General features: G+C 51.6%; 8 protein-coding genes across 8 annotated transcripts; 4 read left to right on the top strand and 4 right to left on the bottom strand.

Annotated features, from left to right (window-relative positions):
* Positions 1-683: 683 nt before the first annotated feature.
* PV10_09049 (uncharacterized protein) lies at positions 684-1,772 on the top strand (the record flags this gene model as incomplete). The annotated part of the gene is made up of 3 exons (XM_016374155.1): positions 684-749; positions 803-988; positions 1,041-1,772. The coding sequence occupies 3 exons, from the start codon at positions 684-686 to the stop codon at positions 1,770-1,772; spliced, it is 984 nt and encodes a 327-aa protein (XP_016219699.1).
* Positions 1,773-2,207: 435 nt separating this feature from the next.
* Positions 2,208-3,425, top strand: PV10_09050 (uncharacterized protein; the record flags this gene model as incomplete). The annotated part of the gene is made up of 1 exon (XM_016374156.1): positions 2,208-3,425. The coding sequence occupies one exon, from the start codon at positions 2,208-2,210 to the stop codon at positions 3,423-3,425; it is 1,218 nt and encodes a 405-aa protein (XP_016219700.1).
* Positions 3,426-7,159: 3,734 nt separating this feature from the next.
* On the top strand, positions 7,160-9,006 carry PV10_09051 (uncharacterized protein). The gene is made up of 4 exons (XM_016374157.1): positions 7,160-8,557; positions 8,616-8,680; positions 8,729-8,840; positions 8,891-9,006. Exons 1-4 carry the CDS (start codon positions 7,508-7,510, stop codon positions 8,927-8,929), a joined length of 1,266 nt encoding a protein of 421 aa, XP_016219701.1. The 5' UTR covers positions 7,160-7,507; the 3' UTR covers positions 8,930-9,006.
* On the bottom strand, positions 8,902-10,162 carry PV10_09052 (uncharacterized protein). Its single transcript, XM_016374158.1, has 4 exons — positions 9,853-10,162; positions 9,584-9,608; positions 9,186-9,443; positions 8,902-9,124 (listed from the first exon to the last, which is right to left on the bottom strand). Exons 1-4 carry the CDS (start codon positions 10,005-10,007, stop codon positions 9,029-9,031), a joined length of 534 nt encoding a protein of 177 aa, XP_016219702.1. The 5' UTR covers positions 10,008-10,162; the 3' UTR covers positions 8,902-9,028.
* A 453-nt stretch (positions 10,163-10,615) lies between these two features.
* Positions 10,616-12,231, bottom strand: PV10_09053 (uncharacterized protein; the record flags this gene model as incomplete). Its single annotated transcript, XM_016374159.1, has 4 exons — positions 10,616-10,754; positions 10,814-11,399; positions 11,447-12,108; positions 12,164-12,231. 4 exons carry the CDS (start codon positions 12,229-12,231, stop codon positions 10,616-10,618), a joined length of 1,455 nt encoding a protein of 484 aa, XP_016219703.1.
* Positions 12,232-14,207: 1,976 nt separating this feature from the next.
* PV10_09054 (uncharacterized protein) lies at positions 14,208-16,084 on the bottom strand (the record flags this gene model as incomplete). The annotated part of the gene is made up of 2 exons (XM_016374160.1): positions 14,208-15,490; positions 15,541-16,084. The coding sequence occupies 2 exons, from the start codon at positions 16,082-16,084 to the stop codon at positions 14,208-14,210; spliced, it is 1,827 nt and encodes a 608-aa protein (XP_016219704.1).
* Positions 16,085-16,543: 459 nt separating this feature from the next.
* On the top strand, positions 16,544-17,414 carry PV10_09055 (uncharacterized protein). Its single transcript, XM_016374161.1, has 3 exons — positions 16,544-16,874; positions 16,926-16,983; positions 17,056-17,414. The coding sequence occupies exons 1-3, from the start codon at positions 16,837-16,839 to the stop codon at positions 17,221-17,223; spliced, it is 264 nt and encodes an 87-aa protein (XP_016219705.1). The 5' UTR covers positions 16,544-16,836; the 3' UTR covers positions 17,224-17,414.
* PV10_09056 (uncharacterized protein) lies at positions 17,276-19,115 on the bottom strand. The gene is made up of 7 exons (XM_016374162.1): positions 18,691-19,115; positions 18,576-18,637; positions 18,445-18,524; positions 18,283-18,370; positions 18,194-18,228; positions 18,085-18,138; positions 17,276-18,032 (listed from the first exon to the last, which is right to left on the bottom strand). The coding sequence occupies exons 1-7, from the start codon at positions 18,852-18,854 to the stop codon at positions 17,523-17,525; spliced, it is 993 nt and encodes a 330-aa protein (XP_016219706.1). The 5' UTR covers positions 18,855-19,115; the 3' UTR covers positions 17,276-17,522.
* Between the last annotated feature and the right edge of the window lie 102 nt (positions 19,116-19,217).

The raw sequence follows: 19,217 nt of genomic DNA on the forward strand, positions 1-19,217 counted from the left end.
GGTCAAGCGTTACTGTAAGGACAACAATAATTACAGTGGTGTCCGGGGCGATTGACACCACAAAATGGGCCCGAGGGGTCCCTTGAGCTGATCTGATGACATGATTGTTGTGGCTTTGACGAAGAAAAGTGGCATCCATGGCGCATGACGGTCTTGGAGACCCGAACTAGCTTGGAAAGCGGGACCGACAAGAAGAGATCAGTCCGTCAAACATGTGCGATGCGACGTCATTTATCGCCCAATCTTGGCCAGGCTAAAGTCAGAAGGGATGCACTAAAGTGTTAACACCCAAATTGACCTGAAGATAGCTAGCCTCCGCTCTTTGACATTGACTAGCTCCTAGTTGCTCCTCTCTTCAGCTGTTAACATCCACCTTAGCCTTTCGATAGCGTAACCTCTGACCTCCAGACTCCCTTCCACCCCAGTTCTGTCTCTGCAAATCTCTTTTCTCCAAACCGTCCATCATTTTAGGTCCATGTCATTCGCGCACATCACTACAGTTCATCGTCGTCATGGTTGTTGTTATGGCTGGAATCTGCCAATCCCACATCGTCCAATCACCTGACGTTCTTGTCTAAGCCTTGTCTTCGCTTTAGTGTCTCTCTCTCCCGACTCATACTACCTCTCACAAGGCTGGCAGTACAGGAGTCATCCATCCCTTACTTTCCCCCATCGATTCAATCATGGCAACTTGGGTCTATCCTCCCATTGCGCCCGAAGAACTTCGCACAGCCGAGGATAACTCCTTGGTGAGAAGCTCCCATACTGCGTGGGTCCATCATTTATCTGACCTCCGCTACAGAGACTTGAGCTTCAATGGTTCCTCGAGTCGCTGCAACGGTCCTTTCTCCAGTTGAAACAGGGTTTAGAGGACTGTGCCGCTTTATTGGCCCCCCAAGAGCCTGGCTCAACCCTCGTCTTGTCCTCTCTCAGATCCGAATCTGTCAAGGGCTTTGTCAATAGAGTCGGAACTAAACTTGTCAAAGGGGTTCGTCCATCATCGCCCCCCACATACACCTAGATTACTAAATCCTTTCCAGGACATTCATCTCAGACTGGTCACTCTTCCGCCCAACACCCCTCGAGGCACAACTACATCGACGCCTTCCACCCGTCTAATATTTTGTGCCTCCCCAACCTCCCCTGACATTCTTCTTCCCCAACTCCTGACCGTCAAGTCAATGGTCAATGACTCCCTCGACATCATCGACGTCTCTCGTTGGACTGGTCATTCAACTGATTCATCATTCATCTCTGGCCAACTGAAACTTCTCCACGATCATCTGCGCGATGCCAAAGCCTGCTTAAAAGGCCCCATCCCGGGCTCCGACCAGCCTCCGATCCCAGGCACTGATTGGTGGACTGACAGTCCAGATGAGAATGTCTTTCAACCACCGCTGGGAGAACATTTAAGTCTCCATTTTACCGTCCAGGACGCTAATCTCGTCTTGACTGTTCGAACTCTATCCCCGACTTCACCAGGCGGAACTCCCAGCACACCCACTGATTCCGCATTCTCACTATCAGGCTTTAGTCTCCGGAGCAAACTACTCGGCTTAGGTCCTAAACCAGCCAACCACGACGAGATGGGCGAGATCTTTGAGTGGCGCGGAAAGCAAGATGTCGTGGTTAGGGAGAAGGTCCGTGTCGAAACCTCCGATCCCACTCTATTGAGTGTCGCCGCCAAGTTGAGCGCTCTCGAACATGAAATCGCTCGCTGCCGCTTAAATCTTGGCATCATCCTCACCGGCCGTGTCGATCAAGACGATTGACCTCATGGCAACTCCAGCGCCCATGAACTCGGCGCCTTTGTTAACGCCAAGCACACACCACGTGACTGAGATTCACATCATGCCATCTTGCCCCTTGGCTGCAAGGGTCGGCAGTTCCTGTTCTGGTTGGCATACCTGGCCAATATGGCTTCGGATGACTTCAAAAGCTGTTGTCAAACCTGTTGCCGGCGTTGTTCGAGTTTTCATACCGTACATGTCAATAGTTCCGCCACACCCGTGAGAAGAGATCAAAGAAAGAGACCCAAGAACTCTTTCATAGCGTCTCCGAGCTCACACACAAAGGCAAACATCCAAACTCATGCCGAAAACAATGTCTATCTTATGTTTCTTTGTGTTCAATGATGAGACTTGGACATAAATGGACTGATCCGCAGAACTTTGTGGATATGCACAGCAGTTGCCAACCCTGACAATATGTCTACATCAAGAAATTCGGATTTTTTCATCTCAGTCGGCCCATCCACCAAGTCAATTGCCATCTGTCCCACTCCCCGACGAAGTCAGAAAGCTGGTCTTTTTAGTGCTTCTCAAGGGTCTAGGGTGCCTACGTCTCAAATGGCGATTCCGCCGAAGTATATCAAGTCCCGTCGACAGGCACGACGCCAATCCAATGGAGCAGCTCCATTGCCGAGCGACGTGGCAACTCCTTATCATGCCCTGGAGCCTCGATTAGACCTTCGAGAAGCCACACGCGAGGTAATCTTACCAGAGCCAGAAATTGCGTATGCTCAGCCATTCTATTTCACTCAGTGCCCTCATACCTCACCTCCAGCTTCTCGACCACTCAACGTCAGTCCGATATCAGTGCCATTCAAGCAAAGCCTTCTCTTACATACACCAGAGGACCTGTTGAGTCGAGCACAAGACGAGAGTTTTGAAATCTACGTTTTGGATGGCAAATGTGGTCATTGCGACCTCGCTGCTCGAAGACAAGCCGAAGGACTTATCTTGGATCAATATTATGTCGAAGTTGAGAATCTCTCCACTACTCTGGATGCGTTGAAAGAGAGATACCTCGACAGGGCCTTGATTAAACGCTCTCCTCAAGACGAAAAGTTGACCCAGGAGATTGAAGAAGGACTCGTTGAAGTTGAAAATGTGTTGAATCGATTGATTCGCAAGCGTGACAGAGGTGTCAAGCGTATTTGGCGCGGATATACCAAGCGATGGGGCCCAGGCACGATTCTGGATTCGGAGAGATCATCACAGAGTCCGAGAAGGAGGTCGAGGCCCAACTTTGGCGCAAATACACGTTGTTCACACGCTGAGACAAACTGTAACTGTTGTATCAACAAGACACGCGCCGAGCAAGGAACACCACAAGAAAACCTTTCTTCGGTGTTGCCAACGCGATCCAGGAGCTATGTCATTACATCAAGCCGGTCCGACACGAGCAGCTATCCAAGCAGCATCACGTGTGCATCTCTTCAGTCGTCGAAGAGCTCATGCAATCAACCATCGTCGGTGAGCATGGAATGCAAGGGAGCATGGGCACCTGAATCACATGCGGCCATCATTGACACACCGGCATCACGGTTCTCGGATGGTCGTCGATCAGTGTTGATCCCGTCGCCTATTGATCGTGTGTCAGGCCATGGAAGGGTGAAGGTCGATTGGGTGCGACGAGGCTGACATCTCTATGTGTGGGGTCACCTAAGCCGTAGAATGAATGGCACAATGGATATCTGTCACGTGTGAACAGTGATGCAGCTATCAAAATGGGAACTGAATCGCATGCATGAACAATGATGATACCATCCCGGCGTTGCTATTCCATCAGGCCCAGTAACCCGAGTGTCCTGGCATCACATGAGGCGCGGGTACTTGGGAAAGCCGAGCCTGCAGTAGATGACTACAATGTGTATTCGTACTCAACACAAGGCTATTGTGGCCGAATATATAAACATTTCTAGAGTATATTGCATCCGACATGGGCGGAAGAACCCTGGACTGTGGCAGGATTATATCAGCCATGTAGCCTGTTCTTTTACTATTCTCTCCAAAGTTGGGCTAGCTGGTTCAAAAAAAGTCTGAGATAGGTTGTCGTACAAGATAAGTGGAGCCGAGACACAATGTCCACCCACATATTTACGTGGCATAGGACCGACTTCACAGCTTGGCCTTGCCGAGTTGGATGGCCTGCCAGCTCGCAGCATCCAGAGGCTTGAAGGTCTCGGTTTGGAGGTCGAGGTAGTATTTCCTGGTGAGGCCCGATGGATCAGGTTCGCCCCAGGCGATGTTCTTGGCAATGGCTTTGGCATGCTTGAAGGTGTCGCCGACGTCGACGAGGTCGCCTCGCACGAGGACCAATCTGGGGATGGCGTAGCGAGGGACGCCTTTGGAGCGCAGCTGTTTAAACAAGGTCTTGACAAAGACGGCCTCGCCCTGGCCGCTGCCCTGCTTCTCCGAGGCATCATCCAGTACAATCAGGGCCGTGCCAACCTGGCCGTCGTACTTGTCGAGTCGCTTGCCCACGACGACGGCGTCCTTGACTCCTGAAATTTCCGAGATGAACCCTCGAACCTCGCCTGCCGATACATTCTCGCCCATCCACCGATACGTGTCGCCAATGCGGTCGACGAATTTGACCCAGTTATCTCGTTCCTGAACCAGCAAATCGCCGGATCTTTGGTAGACGTCTCCCTTTTCGAAACAGTCGCGCAAGAGCTTCTGTTCCGTCGCCTCGGTGTTGCCGTGATAGTTGATGTACGTGGCCATGTTCTTGATCTTGGCAATGGCCTCTCCGGGCTCGCCTCGATCGGCCACAATACAGAAGCCTGTCTTGGGGTCTCGCACCGGCATCTCCGAGTCATAATCAAACTTGACAATCCATTGGTCTTTTTCCAGCAGGTGCTTCCGTAACGAACCCAGATATCCCACTCGGCCGGCACCCGGCTGTCCTCTCTTTTGGACATTGTCGAACTTGACCAGACCCTCGGTCGAGCGATAGAACTCACGAATCTCAGGGACGTTGAAGCGTCGCTGGAACTCGACCCAGACGTCCTTTTGCAGTCCGTTGCCGGCAGCAACGATGACTTTGTGCTTGCGGTCATACTCTCCGGGGCCGGTGGCTAGCAAGAAACGTAAGAGTTCGCCGACGTAGAGTATCCTGGTCGAACGAGACTCGGAGACTTCCTTCCAGAAGCCTCTTGCGGAGAACTTGCGGCCGATGGCAAAACAGGCACTGTTGCCGACTGCGTATGAAAGGCCGGTGAAGAAGGTGGTGCCATGAAACAAAGGCATACATGAATAGATTCGAAGATCACGCAGATATTTCTTGGGGTTTGCAGCATCGGGGGGAGATGTGCATGACACAATGGTGATGAGGGCATTCTTGATGCTGCATGCTTTGGGCTTTCCGGTGGTGCCCGAGGTGTAGATGAGAGCGCCGACAGAGGCGACAGACTTGGAAGGAGTTGGCGGGAGAGAGGCGATGCTCGTTGGATCCAGGAAGGGAAAGTCGGAAACTCCGTCAGAAGTGGGAGTGGGAGTAGGTCTGAAGGAACCCAGGTTCAGGCGGACGACGTTGATTGTGGATTGGAGAGAACGAGCGGCGGAGGCGGCGTAAGAGACGACGTCGGGGGTGCTCAGGATGAGATTTGCTTGTGGAAGTCGCACACAGTGAAGAAGAGTGTCATCCCGGAGAGCGTTGTTGATCAAGGCGGGCGCGGCGCCCAGACGGGTCAGAGCATACACGGTAAAGACCATTTCTGGGGAATTGGTCATGAAGACGGCGACAATATCACCGTTCTTGACTCCGAGGTGGTGGAGACCAGATGCCAGTTGGTCTACCTGTGATTTCATGGCTCGATAGTTCCACGTCCGGCCTTCGAACCAGATGGCGTCGGCATTGGGGTCTGCAAGTTCGAGCATGCGATATAGATGGGTGGAGTCGTGGCCCAGTTTCGCTAGCCATTGGGGATAAACTTTAGCAAAGTGTTGCTCGCTGCGGTAGATGGAAAGATCCCTCGAGACACCAAATGAATTGTCTGCATAATAGAGTAGGCCTGTTGCTGCTGCGACAGAAGCTGCAACAGTGGCCATGATGGCAGAGGTGTGGTGGCAGGCTAGGTGTGTCGCGGCGTTAACGTAGTGGTTTCTATAGGGGAGTGCGACGGTGCCTGTGCAAATAGTTGGCTATATAGGATGGGAGAGGATCAGATGGGACAAGGGAGAATCTGGGAAAGCAGAAGCAGAAGGATGCTTTTGAGAGGGAGGTGAGCAACTCGATATGTCGTTGGCATGCCAATCTGGATGTGGAGCGGGTTCCAGGGAGCGAGGCGAGCAGGCAGGTGAGGAAGCGAGTGCGAATGCAAGTGCCGAAAGGCTACAAGTGAAGATCAGGGAACCTTAGGAGAGGTGGCAGACACAGGTCAATCGGAGGATGGGAGAGGTACGATAGGGTCATTGATGGTTACTGAGGGTCACTCAAGGTTAGAATTCAGTATTGGAGTTGGAGAGCATTGAAATACGGACGTAAATTAAATTCTTGTGATGATTGTCGTTGGATGAACGGATGCAAAATGTCCGTTTGTTGAGGCAGTCTGGAAGTACTCCGTATTCTTTGCAGTCGATATGTCGAAACAGTTTCGGGTCTCGGACCGGGGATTCAGGTTGATGTCCAAGCCTGGGGGAGTATACGGAGTAGTAGTGGTCTTGGGGGCCCTCGGCCGAGGCCCCACCCTGGTGATATTGCGAGAGAGATGTTGCGGCAAAGAGTCTGAGGGACTGTCTTGGATGAACAAGGGCGCCGAGAGAATCGAGGTTGGTGGCGAAGAAGAGCAAATAGTGTAAAGTGCGCAGTTTGTTGCGACAGTACTTATGGCAGTCACTACTGACCTACTCAGGGGAAGGAAAGAGATTGGGAAGGTGCCCAAATGCTCAGGTACTCTGTCTGGACATCTATATGCGTGGAAGGTGCAAGACACAACTGTGACTCCGTACACACACATACGCACATGGAGGTGGGGCCCCTTCTCAATCCACGACTCCAGGGGCCAATGGGGGCAGTTATGGGTGATTTACTCGCAGGTTTCCAAATGCCTTAACAAAAGTCTACCGGGGCAACATAGGAACAGGAGTCCACGCACCCGGAGCGTCTTTCCGTGTAAGTACCCCGGAGTAATTAGAAGTGCCACCCTCCTCAAATCCAGTGGCAAGTTGTGCAGGTGCAAGGACGGAGTACTCGTGCGATTGTTCTGAGCGAACGTTTTTTAAGTGGAGTCAATGTGCCTGGGCTTCTGCTGGCAGGTGCTGTAGTCTGGCCGGATCACTCCTGCCTCCACCCTTCCTACTAGGCCAAGAACTGGATATTGCAACCGTTCGGCAGTTACTTACGGTCCGCGATCGTTCCTTCCTCATCACCAAAACAGCAATAATTAAACTCTACATCTTCAAGCCGAGGCATCTTTTTGTTCAATCTTGATTCCACGACAGACTATTGTAATCGTCTTCACCCAAACACAATCACCTAGGCACTCTTCATTGCTAATAGCCTCCCTATACGCACGTTGATGATTGTTTCGACGAGTCTCTCCGAACCAACTCCGCTAGATTGTATCGCTCTCTAAAAAACCCCCATTTACTTCTTCTTCTTCTTTGCCATAATCTCTGCATATTCATCATCTCCATATCAAAGAGCCAGTCTATCCCCTTGGTCTCCCCACGAACCCTCCAGTCACTGATTACCCCCCTTGCTCCTAATAACATCCAACATGAGCGCCCAAAGAAGATTGGATGCAGTGGCCGGCCACTTGAATCAGAGCGCCACCACCACCACCTCACCAGGCCTAAAGAAAATCCTCGAGAAAAACCCAGACGACATTGTCATCACTGCCGCCGTCAGAACTCCATTAACAAAGGCTCGCAAGGGTGGTCTGAAGGACACCCCCACTGAAGAGCTCCTCATCCATGTCCTCAAAGCCATCAAGGACAAGTCAGGGATCGATCCTAATGTTGTCGAGGATGTCTGCGTTGGAAATGTGCTGCAACCCGCTCCCGGCTACGTCGCCAGAAGTGCTGTGCTAGCAGCTGGGTTCCCTGTCACCACTGCCGCAAATGTTGCCAGCCGATTCTGCTCATCTGGCCTGTTGTCTATTCAGACCGTTGCCAGCTCCATCGCCATTGGTGCCATTGAAGTAGGCATTGCTGTTGGTTGCGAGAGCATGTCGACCAACGACGACAAACCACCCGAGCTGGGGCCAGTCATTAGCAACCATCCCATTGCAAAGGACAATCTCCAACCCATGGGATGGACCTCAGAAAATGTCGCCCGCGACTTCAACATCACGCGAGAAGCTCAAGACAAATACGCCACCATGTCGCATAACCGTGCCGAGAAAGCACAAGCCCAGGGTTGGACCGATGATGAGATTACCCCCGTGACCACCCAATGGATCGATCCCAAGACCAAAGAGAAGAAGACAATCACCATCACCAAAGATGATGGCGTTCGACCTGGCACCACGTATGAAGGACTGTCCAAGATTCGTTCAGCATTCCCGCACTGGGGTCCCACCACCACTGGAGGCAATGCCAGCCAAGTCACCGACGGCGCCGCAGCAGTCCTCCTGATGAAGCGATCCACTGCCGAGAAGTTGGGCCAGCCAATTATCGCCAAATACGTCAAGAGCACCGTCGTTGGATTGCAGCCCAGAATCATGGGCATTGGCCCCAGTCTGGCCATCCCCAAGATTTTGGAATTGACCGGTCTCACCAAGGACGACATTGACCTGTTTGAAATTAACGAAGCCTTCTCTAGCATGGTATGTCGTTGGCCACTCTGTCATGATAAAACAATCTCAGCTGACCATCAATCTACAGTACGTCTACTGCGTTGAAAAACTCGGCCTGGACATTGAGAAAGTCAACGTCCGAGGCGGCGCAATGTAAGTCATTCATAGTCTATGTCGACCTCATTCACTCACCAGCCCTAGTGCCATCGGTCATCCGCTGGGCGCCACCGGCACCAGACAAGTCGTCACAGCCTTGTCCGAATTGAAGCGGAGGAAAGCCAAGGTTGCACTCACCTCCATGTGTGTTGGCACAGTAAGTCTCGATTCAAACCCGGTGGATGCAATCATCTAACGCAGTCACAGGGCATGGGCATGGCTGGAGTCTTTGTTTCCGAAGTGTAGAACATGGTCTTCCCATTTAAACAATGATATATCCATAAAGCGACCAAGTCATCATCCAAAACATGTGCATCTCCTCGGTTATGCTGCTGAAAAGAATTCCTATTTCTTCTCAGCCTGTTCCTGATTGGCCTCGCCGTAGAACTGTTGTTTGTCGACTTGCATCTCGTCATCGGCCACACCAATGGTGGCAAAATACTGGACGAGAACATGACCCATTAGCTATGACCATCACGAACACCGACTCATCATGACTCACCGCCATAGCTCTCTTGTTGGCTTCTGGGTTCATGGGCTTGCCGGCCTCGCCTAGGGTGGCCAACAGCTTGAAGTAGTTGATGTAAAAGGCCGGGGTGTAGGTGTTGAAGAATTTTGCCGGCTCGTCGTAGGGGTTGGAGAAGGTATGCGGCGAACGGGTCGGCACCGTCACGTAGTCGCCCAATTTGGCATCGACGGTTGTTCCGTTGAGCGCGTGGAACCGTAATGTACCTTGGGTCACTAAAAACGTTTCGTCGTGCTGTTGATGATCGAAGAGCCAAAGTCAGTTGTTGATCGTGAGGAGCAGGGGAAGAATGGATTCAAGGAAGAGGTGATGGAAATGTCGAAAGGGGAAAAAAAAGAGGAAAGAAGCCAAAGTTGGTGACGGGTCGGACTTGCCATTTCATGCCAGTGTGGTGGAGGTCTGCACGTGGACGAGATCCAAGATACACGTCAGCAAATGGCCAGATGTCAGTTGGGTTGGAAATATCATCGCTTTTGCAGGGTTATGCTTCTCTCCTTTCCTCGGCCTTTCTCGCAGTGACACTCTAGCATAGTATAGTTCTCAACTCGTGGACAGAAAAGAAGATGAACCCATAAAACCATCAACATCCTCTTGAAGCCCCTGACTTCACTCATCCCACTCACTAACTCACTCAATCACTCACCCGGATGTATGTGGCGGGACCGTAAACTCGGCACTGCCCAGACGATTGTCGGTACGAGACCCATCTTCCATGATTCGGATGGTGATGGTCCCCAATTTAAAAGTCTCGCCGGCACTGACAGGGACAAAGTTGATGGGCACTGTCGGGGTTTCCATCTTTGGCAATGTTCTCAAGGGGTTGTGTCTGTGGAGGCTTTGGGATAGATAGATGGAACAGGCAAGATGCAATGGTCAAATGTACAATGGCACCTCAAGGTCAGATGACACAAACAGATTAGAAGTGGGAGTCTCGAGGGTGAACTTATTCTCACAAGCTAATACCGTGGTGTTGAGCTTCCCATAATCCCCATATTTAAATTGACACCAAGCCAAATTTAGTTTACTTCAGGCCCTCGGCCCTCGAACTGTTCACGGGAGAGCATCAACATTCAGAACCTTACATAGGACCCAGCATCTGTTCACTCGAGTCACATTTCGAAACTCGTACATACATACCAGAGCTACTCCCTAGCTAGCTAACAAACTTACTTGACCGAATCAACGTAAAAAAGCATGCATGGATAAAGCCTTTTGCCCCTCCCAAATGAATCCATTCTCGGAACTTGACCAAATGGACCTTGAACGCCGTCTCATCGTATTCAAGATAGACATGTCCAAATTCAAACAGGATGTGCGTCTCTTGGTGGATTGGCCCGTATGCTGCGTCTTCGTCCAGACCATCTCGGAGCCAGACGGAGACATGTCTCATCCAGCGACCATGCCATCTACACCTTGCCAATATACTGGTCGAAAATGTTCTTGATCTCCAGCGCACTCTTCTTTGGGTATCTCTTCTGCCCATTCTCGTAGTCGACATAAGTCACCCCGAATCTCGTCTCGTAGCCTTCGGCCCACTCAAAGTTGCTAAAGTCACCTGTGTCAGCATCAACTGTTCCCCGAGCAACTCGAACATGTCAACTTACTCCATCAAGGACCATGCCATGTATCCTCGGACGTCAATTCCATCCTCGGCCACAGCCTCGGCCATGGAGGTGATGTAGCTGCGGAAATACTCGACTCGGAAATCATCCTCGAGAATCTCTTCCATGGGCAGGTCATTCTCGCCTTTGAGACTGGTTCCATTTTCCGTCACGTAAAAGATGGGACTGCCGTAACGTTTGTTGAGCCAGTTCAGCAGCTTCCGGAACCCGGGCGCGTGAGGCCTCAACCAACCGCTCTGAGTCTCGGGTCCAATGCTGTTACCATACTTGTCCTCCATGAGCACGTCAAGGTTGCCCGCCGTGTCCAGAGGATCAGCCTCCGTGTCCTTGTGCTTGATGTAATTGGCGCAGTAGTGGTTCATGCCATAGAAGTCGTTGGATCCCTTGACCAGTTGGCTTTCTTCCTCGGTGAAGCTAGGTAATCGGTCTCCTAGCTGCTTGACCATGGACTCTGGATAGTGGCCAAAGTACACCGGGTCGGCAAACCATGAGATGGCGAACTCAATCTTGCGGTCACAAGCCTCACGATCCGCCTCCGAATTGGGATCCCACGGTTCTGTCCAGTCACCTGGAACAACGTTAGTAACTCCGAGACGTGGAGTGCACTGGACTAACCGTTCAAAGTGATGCCAATCTGGCCACCGGCAGCCTCCTTGAACTCTTCACGGTAGACCTTGACTGCCTGACCATGGGCAATGAGAATGTGATGCCCGACAATCCAGGGTTCGGTGCTGCCGTCGCCAATGTCACTCTTTGTTCGATCGCTAGTGTGTCCTGGGGCGAATTGTCCGACATTGTATCCCAAGACTGCAGAACAAAATGGCTCATTGAATGTGATCCAATCCTTGACCTTGGGCAGTGCGGTGAACATGACCTTGGCATAGTTTGCAAAATCCGCCACAAATTCCTCCTTGTTCAAGAAACCACCGTATCGCTTGTCGAGCTCATCAGGCAAATCCCAGTGGAACAAGGTGACAAAAGGCACAATACCGGCATCGAGCAAGTCGTCGACGAATTTGACATAGTACTGGAGACCCTTTTCGTTGACGGGATCATTTCGGCCACCAAGTGGAATTACTCGAGACCACGAAATGGAAAATCGGTAGACTTTGGCGCCGAGTTTCTTCAGCAGTTCAATGTCTTGGTCGGTGCGGTGGTAGGAGTCACAAGCGACATCACCCGTGGCACCACCAGCAATTTTGCCAGGGATCTTGGTAAAGGTATCCCAGATTGAAGGCCCTCGACCATCGGCGGTGGCTCCGCCTTCAATCTGGTATCTAGGATCATGTCAGCACGTCACGAGACCAGGTTGGGGTACATAGCCGGCCTTACGCAGCTGTGGCGAAACCCCACAGGAAATTAGCCGGCAAGCCCGCTTTAGGCGCTATATCTTTGACCATGATGGCCGGGGGGATACTCGATGTGGGCGGTGAGAGGGCGTTCTATCTCGGAAGAATTGGGGCGCTGGGCGTGATTACAAGGCTTGGGGCCGGCAAGCGAATCACAGGCTCAAAGTTGTGCTTGTGGGAATTTGTGGGTGAGGACTGAGGAGGATGGAGAAATTTGCCAGGGCTTTTTTCTATCTCGGGGCGAGCTTGGACGAGTTGATGAGTATGACAAGTATCAGTCTCTTGAGCCTAGATGACTGGGTGCTTACGAGTGAATGAAAGGACAAGTTCATCAGAGATAGACCCATGGCGCGGGATATTTGTAGTTTCCATCGAGGCAGTCATGCTTGGGCATTGAATTGCTCTGGTTAAAGTCTGGGACAAAGCGTGATCCACCTCTGGTGAGGATCTGGATGTGTGCTTGGACCATGTAACGAAGACTTGTGCCGGATTGGCTCCGGAGTGAGGCTGCCCCGGTCCCCAGTTTTGCCAGGTGCGCCCGAACTTTAGCCTAGTCGCTTGACTGCCACCTGAACGCAGGCATCCCCACCTGCCCACGCACCCCGGTTGCTCTTCGGCTCTTTATCCAGACTTCAGACCACCAACAAGTGCAAGTGCAGTCAGTGATGGTACAGAGTAGTCGTAGTCGTAGTCGTAGTCGTAGTCCACTCGTCCGTAGTGATTGCTGCTCATTATTACCTAGTACTCGGCCATTCACTCCTCGCTGCTCCTCTTTCCTCGCCCATCCGGCGCATCATACTCCAAAGGCTACAAACCATCGCCGTGGTTATCCTCATGTCTCCTGTCACAGCAACTGAGACTTGCCACACGCCCATGTCTGGCTGTCTGGCCTCCACGGGCCCATCACCCAACACCCAGGGGCCAAGAACCCCCGGACTTCACGACTTCCTGGCTTCGTGAATTCCTGAAACCAGCTTAGGCACCCCTTATTAGGCTTCTTTCTCAAATGTTATTATTCGTAGGCCTGACTCGACCCTTCATGGCACCTGATGCTGCATGTCCTTCCCTTAGGTAGCACTCACTTGGCTCATCAGTGGCAGCTCCTCAGACGACCCTCTTTCTCTGTATTGTACCACGGCAGCATTTCACTGCAGTCCTTACCTGAACTAACCCCAAGACCCTGTCCATGATATTCAAAACCTCTTGTCATGATTCTGAGTTTTTCCTACCGAATCTTGATCCCTGAGCCGCTTGAATTGTTTCCATTGGTTTCCGAGTCCCCTGCCGTGTCTCCACGATTCATATCCACGCTCCACCCACCTCTTGTATGTCTTTCCAACTGGTACAACCTCCAGCCCACTCTGCTCCGTCCACAATATGGATCTTCTTTTCATGTCCGGAGCACGTCGTGAATATCTCAGGTCAGCCGCTTCCGTGCATAAGGATGCACCTGCGGAGATCACGCTGGTACCCTGGCACCCTCCGTACAAGGCATCATGGCATCGTTTCTCACTCTTCTGCCGAGATGCCTTTCCCCGTCACATCCCCTTGAGCCTGCCAGTGATATCTTGCCACTGAGGTTATATCGCATGCCCTGTCAGCCTGTGTTCGGGAAATCCGGCGATCGGGTCTGGATCCAGGACGGAGCCGTGTAGCCGATGTGTGCTCTAGCCTCTTTCCATGCATTCAGATGTAGTCAGATGCACCGGACTGCTGAACCAACGAGTGACGCACCTTTGAAGATGACAGCCAAGTCCAATTCACCGTCATGCACCGTCCTTTCCTTCGTTACCCTCCTGTCTCGTGACCTGGTCCGCTTGAAAAGAGCCAAACGTGAAAAAATCCAATTCGTTCCATTTCTTTGTTATCTCATTGCTGCATTCAATCCAACTTCATCCCCACTCAGGCCTCTCTGGCTTCGTCCCCACTCTTTACAAGACCCCGGTCTCGCTCCCTGTCGCTAGTCCAAACGTACCACTCAACTCTGCAGCTCCTACCCTCGTATTTCAAGCCTGCTCATACCAATCTCACTTGCTGGGTGTCTCGTCACCAGCCTCTTTCATTCGCCATGTGATAAATGCCGATACCAACGTCGCCAGTCCACCAATCCGTAATGTCCAGCCCACACTTACATCTCCAGGTACATTCCTGGGCTTCTGTAATAATTTGAACACGATGCTGCAAATCAATGTCGCCAACACTTGAGGGCTGCTCACAGCCACATTGTGAATACCGAGGATGATCCCGGCTTGGTCGGTGGCCTCATCGTCATCCTCCTCTCCTTCATCAATCCCATTCATCAACCGTTGTCGTTCTCGTTGACGTTTGGCTTCACTCCGCCGACTTATCTCCGCCGATATCAACGCAAAAGGGGCCCAAAGAGTGAGTGACCACGTGATTCCGATCAGTGCAGTCATAATCGTTGCCGCCACCGGTGTCGAAATAAAAAATGTGCTAAAGGTACATGCCGAGAAGAGCAATTGCGACAACAGCCAAGCTCGTCTCAATGTCAAGCCGGGGATTTGCAGATAGCCCAAGTATCGGGAGGCCTTCTTCTTCTTCAGTCCCATCTCGCCTGTCAGACCGTTGGAGATGCTGTTCTGCGATTGATGAGAAGCCATCCCGAGCTCTCCCCAAGACTGCGATCTTGGGCGTGTGCCAATGGGGGTGCTGGGGGTCAGTGGTCTGGCCACCTCTTCCGACTCTGTCGATCCGATTGCCTCGTACGTCGGAACCACGAGAAATGGAAGAATAATATTGCTGGCGAAGGAGGTGATGGCATATATCAGCAATGCCAGGGTACCGACTCGAGTGGCTTTGGCCCATAACGCATCCACCTCCTCATCAGACAGACCTGGTTCGAGATATGGATTCACGTAGAGCTGGCCGATATAGGTCGTAATGTAGAAAAGGAATGGGAACCAGCCAATCCAGTGGAAGAACTGAATCTGACACACCGTTTTCGTTTGGGGAGGAAGCCTTTTGATCGACACAAAAACCTGCTTGAAGAAACCCAACAGTCCACCTGACTGATAATCGTCCTTTGAAGGTGGATCCAACCGAGGGTCACGTTCTTTGATCGTGGCAATGCTAAGGAGCACAGTCGAGCCCAGCGCAATAGATGCAATGACAACCAGCACCTTGAACTGGGTGTCACCGAAAAAATGCATGTACTGAGGAAGATCGAGATAGCCGAAAATATAGCCCAGAACATTGCCGACTCCTGTCATTCTCGACGCCCATGCATTTGCAGATTCTTGCTGATGTGAAGGCGCCCCATCCACAATAAATGCACGGATTGCAGCTTGGACTGTCTCTATCAGCACTAAAATCCCGAGTCCGAATACAACGAGGTTGTACCTGTATTGATGGAAAAATCCAGACACCACATCATTATCGTCGCAAGGATGATGGTAGCCGTTTTGTAGCCCCCTCCATAGCTCGCACCTTTCTCCAAACCCCCCAGAACCCGGATCAAGTCCCTGGCATATGATAGGATGATAGACGAGATGACTGTCCCAATAGCCCCAGCCAGCATGAAAGGCTTCCGTTTTCCCCAGCGATTGCGCGAACGATCACTGAGGATACCAATATACGGCTGGACAAGGACTCCAGTCAGAGGTCCCGCAAGCCAAACAAAGGCAACGAGCGCTTTGCTCATGCCAAGAGACAGAAGATATGGCGATCCATTGGAGAGTTCAACAGACCATACGATCTGAAGTCCACCGATGGAAAGGGTGAGCAGGATAAGGTAGAAGGGACTTTTAGATTCTACAAAGGAATCTTCCAGATCGAGGCCTTCCGAAAGTGGTCTTTCTTGCACGTCGCCATTGACCGACGTATCCTCGGCTCCTATGAGAGGAGATTGTTCATCAACATCGGGGTTGGGATCGCTGCGGGGCATGTGTTTTCTCAATTGATGCCAGTTGGTTGGACTAGGGATAACAAACAACAAGCACAGTGATGGCAAAGGATGAGGAGTCTTTCAGATTTAATCAGGCGGGGAAAGGAATCGAGTGCGTCAGAACTGTAACGTGGGCATCTGCGACCAGTGCAACAACACAGCCAACTTTAATCCAGCAACTGGTGCTGAGTGCTGAACGTCGAGATCTAGTAATGAAGAAGCAAGCAGCGATAGAAGAGAGGCCGACAAAGTGAGATGAGTTTTTGATCTCTCTTCAATTGCCAGCGCTTTGCTTCGATTGTTGAAGAGGTGGTCAAGAGGATGGATGGTCGTTGGGTCATGGGATGTCTGGCTTGTTCCTGCATGATTGGAGATCGAGGCCGCCTGCCGCCCTTGTTGCCTTGCGTTGTTCTTATTGGCTGAAGCCCACCTCGCCTCATTGACAGCATCACTGCGGGCTTCAATCTGCTTCAAGGTTCATGGCATTGTCAACTCCAGACGCCTTTCATTTCGACTGCCCACCCCTGCATTCCGCTCTAATCCTATCTGTTGACCTAGTCACGACACCTTCTTGCATGCTTTGCGCCAACCCTCGAGTAATCGCAGCTCAACACGGCCCCATAGCAGCGCAGGCAGCTCCCTATCTTTGATCCCTTTGACGTCGACCTACCACTTCAGTGACGGCCCCAGTGGACGACTGTTTTCCGGGCGAATTCGGTTATCGACTCTCGTGTGCAAAGTTACATATAGTCATGAAGCCCATCGTGTCAGGCTTCAATGCCTGGTTTTGGTGAGCAATGTCTCCAGGGTCCCAACGACAGACTTTCTGACATGGTCGCAGTACCGTCATCTCCGCATTTGCCATTGTCATTCTCAGCGTCATCGGCAGTTTATTTGCGGTATGAAGTCCTCCTTTCCTCCTTTCGAATCCCGGAACTAGAGCAACAATTCCCTTTCTAACCCTATCACAGCGAGATCATCATATGATGATGGGCCTAGAAGAAGATCCTGAGGACGGGAAGGCCGTGGCAGGCAGTATTTTTGTTGCGGTGGCAGTCTACGCGGGTTTCTTGGTATTCTGCGGCTTTCAGGGATGGCTCAACATTCGAGCCAGTCGAAGGGGACAAATATCTCTATAATCATAATGGGCAGGTTTCATTACAGATGTACAAACTCAGCTACATGCTGCATCACGCGCGGGGTTTTAGACAGATAGGCAGGGTAAATACCTTCAGTTCTCTGAGAATGCAGCTGCCAGGAAAGAGCTGTTGGTACTTGGAACGAGTTGCAAAGCAGTGATAAATGGAAATGTTTAGACATACACCATCGCAAAAACCTTCCTCCTTTCTGATAACTTGGACGTGCTACAGAAGACAGGAACTCGCAACCCGCAGCTATTCAACACCTCTCATATTTGAGGAGACCCAGCTCACCTGGCTTAGAGCAGATCTCGACTCACAAACTGTTCGTGCAGACTCTTGCCGAGCAATGCGGGGCTTCTCTGTACGATAACTCCTGCAGCTTCTAGGGCAGAGATCTTGGAATCGGCACCACCTTTGCCTCCACTGACAATGGCTCCTGCGTGACCCATTCGCCGACCTGGGGGTGCGCTGATGCCGGCGATGAAGCTGACGGCGGGCTTGTTCTGTTTGTTCTCGCTCTTCAAGAATTCGGCAGCATCTTCTTCCGCACTTCCTCCGATTTCACCAATCATGATGATTCCTTCCGTTTCTTCGTCGGCCAGGAATACGGACAGGGCATCGATAAAGTTGGTTCCGCTGAACGGATCACCTCCAATGCCGATAACGAGCGACTGACCCAAACCTGCTTGGGTAGTTTGATTGACGGCTTCGTATGTCAACGTTCCTGATCTTGACACGATTCCAACGCGACCGCGCTTATGGATGAAACCGGGCATGATGCCAATCTTGCATTGTCCAGGGGCGATCTGTAGATCAATCAGGAGGAGGAATAGAGGGTAAGTCGGAGGAGAGACTCACGATGCCTGGGCAGTTGGGTCCAAGAAGACGTGTCTTTGACTGGGTTTTCAGGATCTGAACAACAGAAATTAGCACGGCCGTGCAGGAGGGATTAAAACGTGGGACTCACATTGGTGACGCGGACCATATCGTGCTGTGGAATGCCTGCAATAGCCGTCAAACTGTGAATTCACAGCGCAAAGAGAACAGTGAAACTACCTTCGGTGATGCAAACGACCAAGGGGACCTCTGCTTCAATTGCTTCTTCGATACCGGCAGCTGCTAAAGGAGGAGGGACGAAGAGGCACTGTTTCGTATCAGCATGTACACTTGACAGAGACACCACCGTCATAATCATCGTCACGATGGTGTAGTACGCACAGTAGCATTGGCTCCAGTCTCCTTGACAGCGTCGGCAACATTCCCAAAGACAGGAAGACCAAGATGTGTTGTTCCAGCCTCTATCATTTGTATAAGTATCTTCACGTCTAGCTTGAAAGGATGGTACCGACTCTTGGGGTTTGTTCCACCAACCACTTTTGTTCCGTAGTCAATGGCTTGTTGGGCATGGAATCTATTAGGCAGTAAGCATCGGGACAATTGATATATCCATGGGATCTTTCGTACGTTCCCTGCTTGCCAGTGAAGCCTTGGAAAATGACCTTTGTGTTGGCATCAATCTTGAGATTGCTGCGGGTTTGTTGGTAGGGCACACCCGCCGAGACACTGGCATAACCTCTGGATGAGCATCGTCTCAGCGTCGAAGAGGCGCAACCTCTCAGGGCGTTCATGGTGGATAGGGCGAGCTAAGGATGGCTAGTAGCTGGATCTGTGCAGCTGCAAAAGGAATGAACAAGCTACCGCAGTGACAGACCACCGACCGTTAGGTGCAAGAATGAATGATCCAGTTGAGTAACGAAGAGGATTGGTATATGCTGGAGGAGACTCGGATTGACACGATATCTGAAAACGGCGATTCTGATTCCCGACCAAGTATGTTAGCTCCGCTCCGCAGTGCGAACTCTGAGAAAGCTGAGGCGCGAGTTTCCGACGAGGCGCATCCTTGCAGGTAACGAGTTGGGGAGGCCATTCTGGACGCAGCGCATGGAGCTTGAACGCCAAGCACGTGGCTTGACACTGAGTCGGAACGCGGC

Source organism: Exophiala mesophila, assembly GCF_000836275.1.
Source record: "Exophiala mesophila strain CBS 40295 unplaced genomic scaffold supercont1.7, whole genome shotgun sequence".
In the NCBI taxonomy this organism is placed as follows: Eukaryota; Fungi; Ascomycota; class Eurotiomycetes; order Chaetothyriales; family Herpotrichiellaceae; genus Exophiala; species Exophiala mesophila.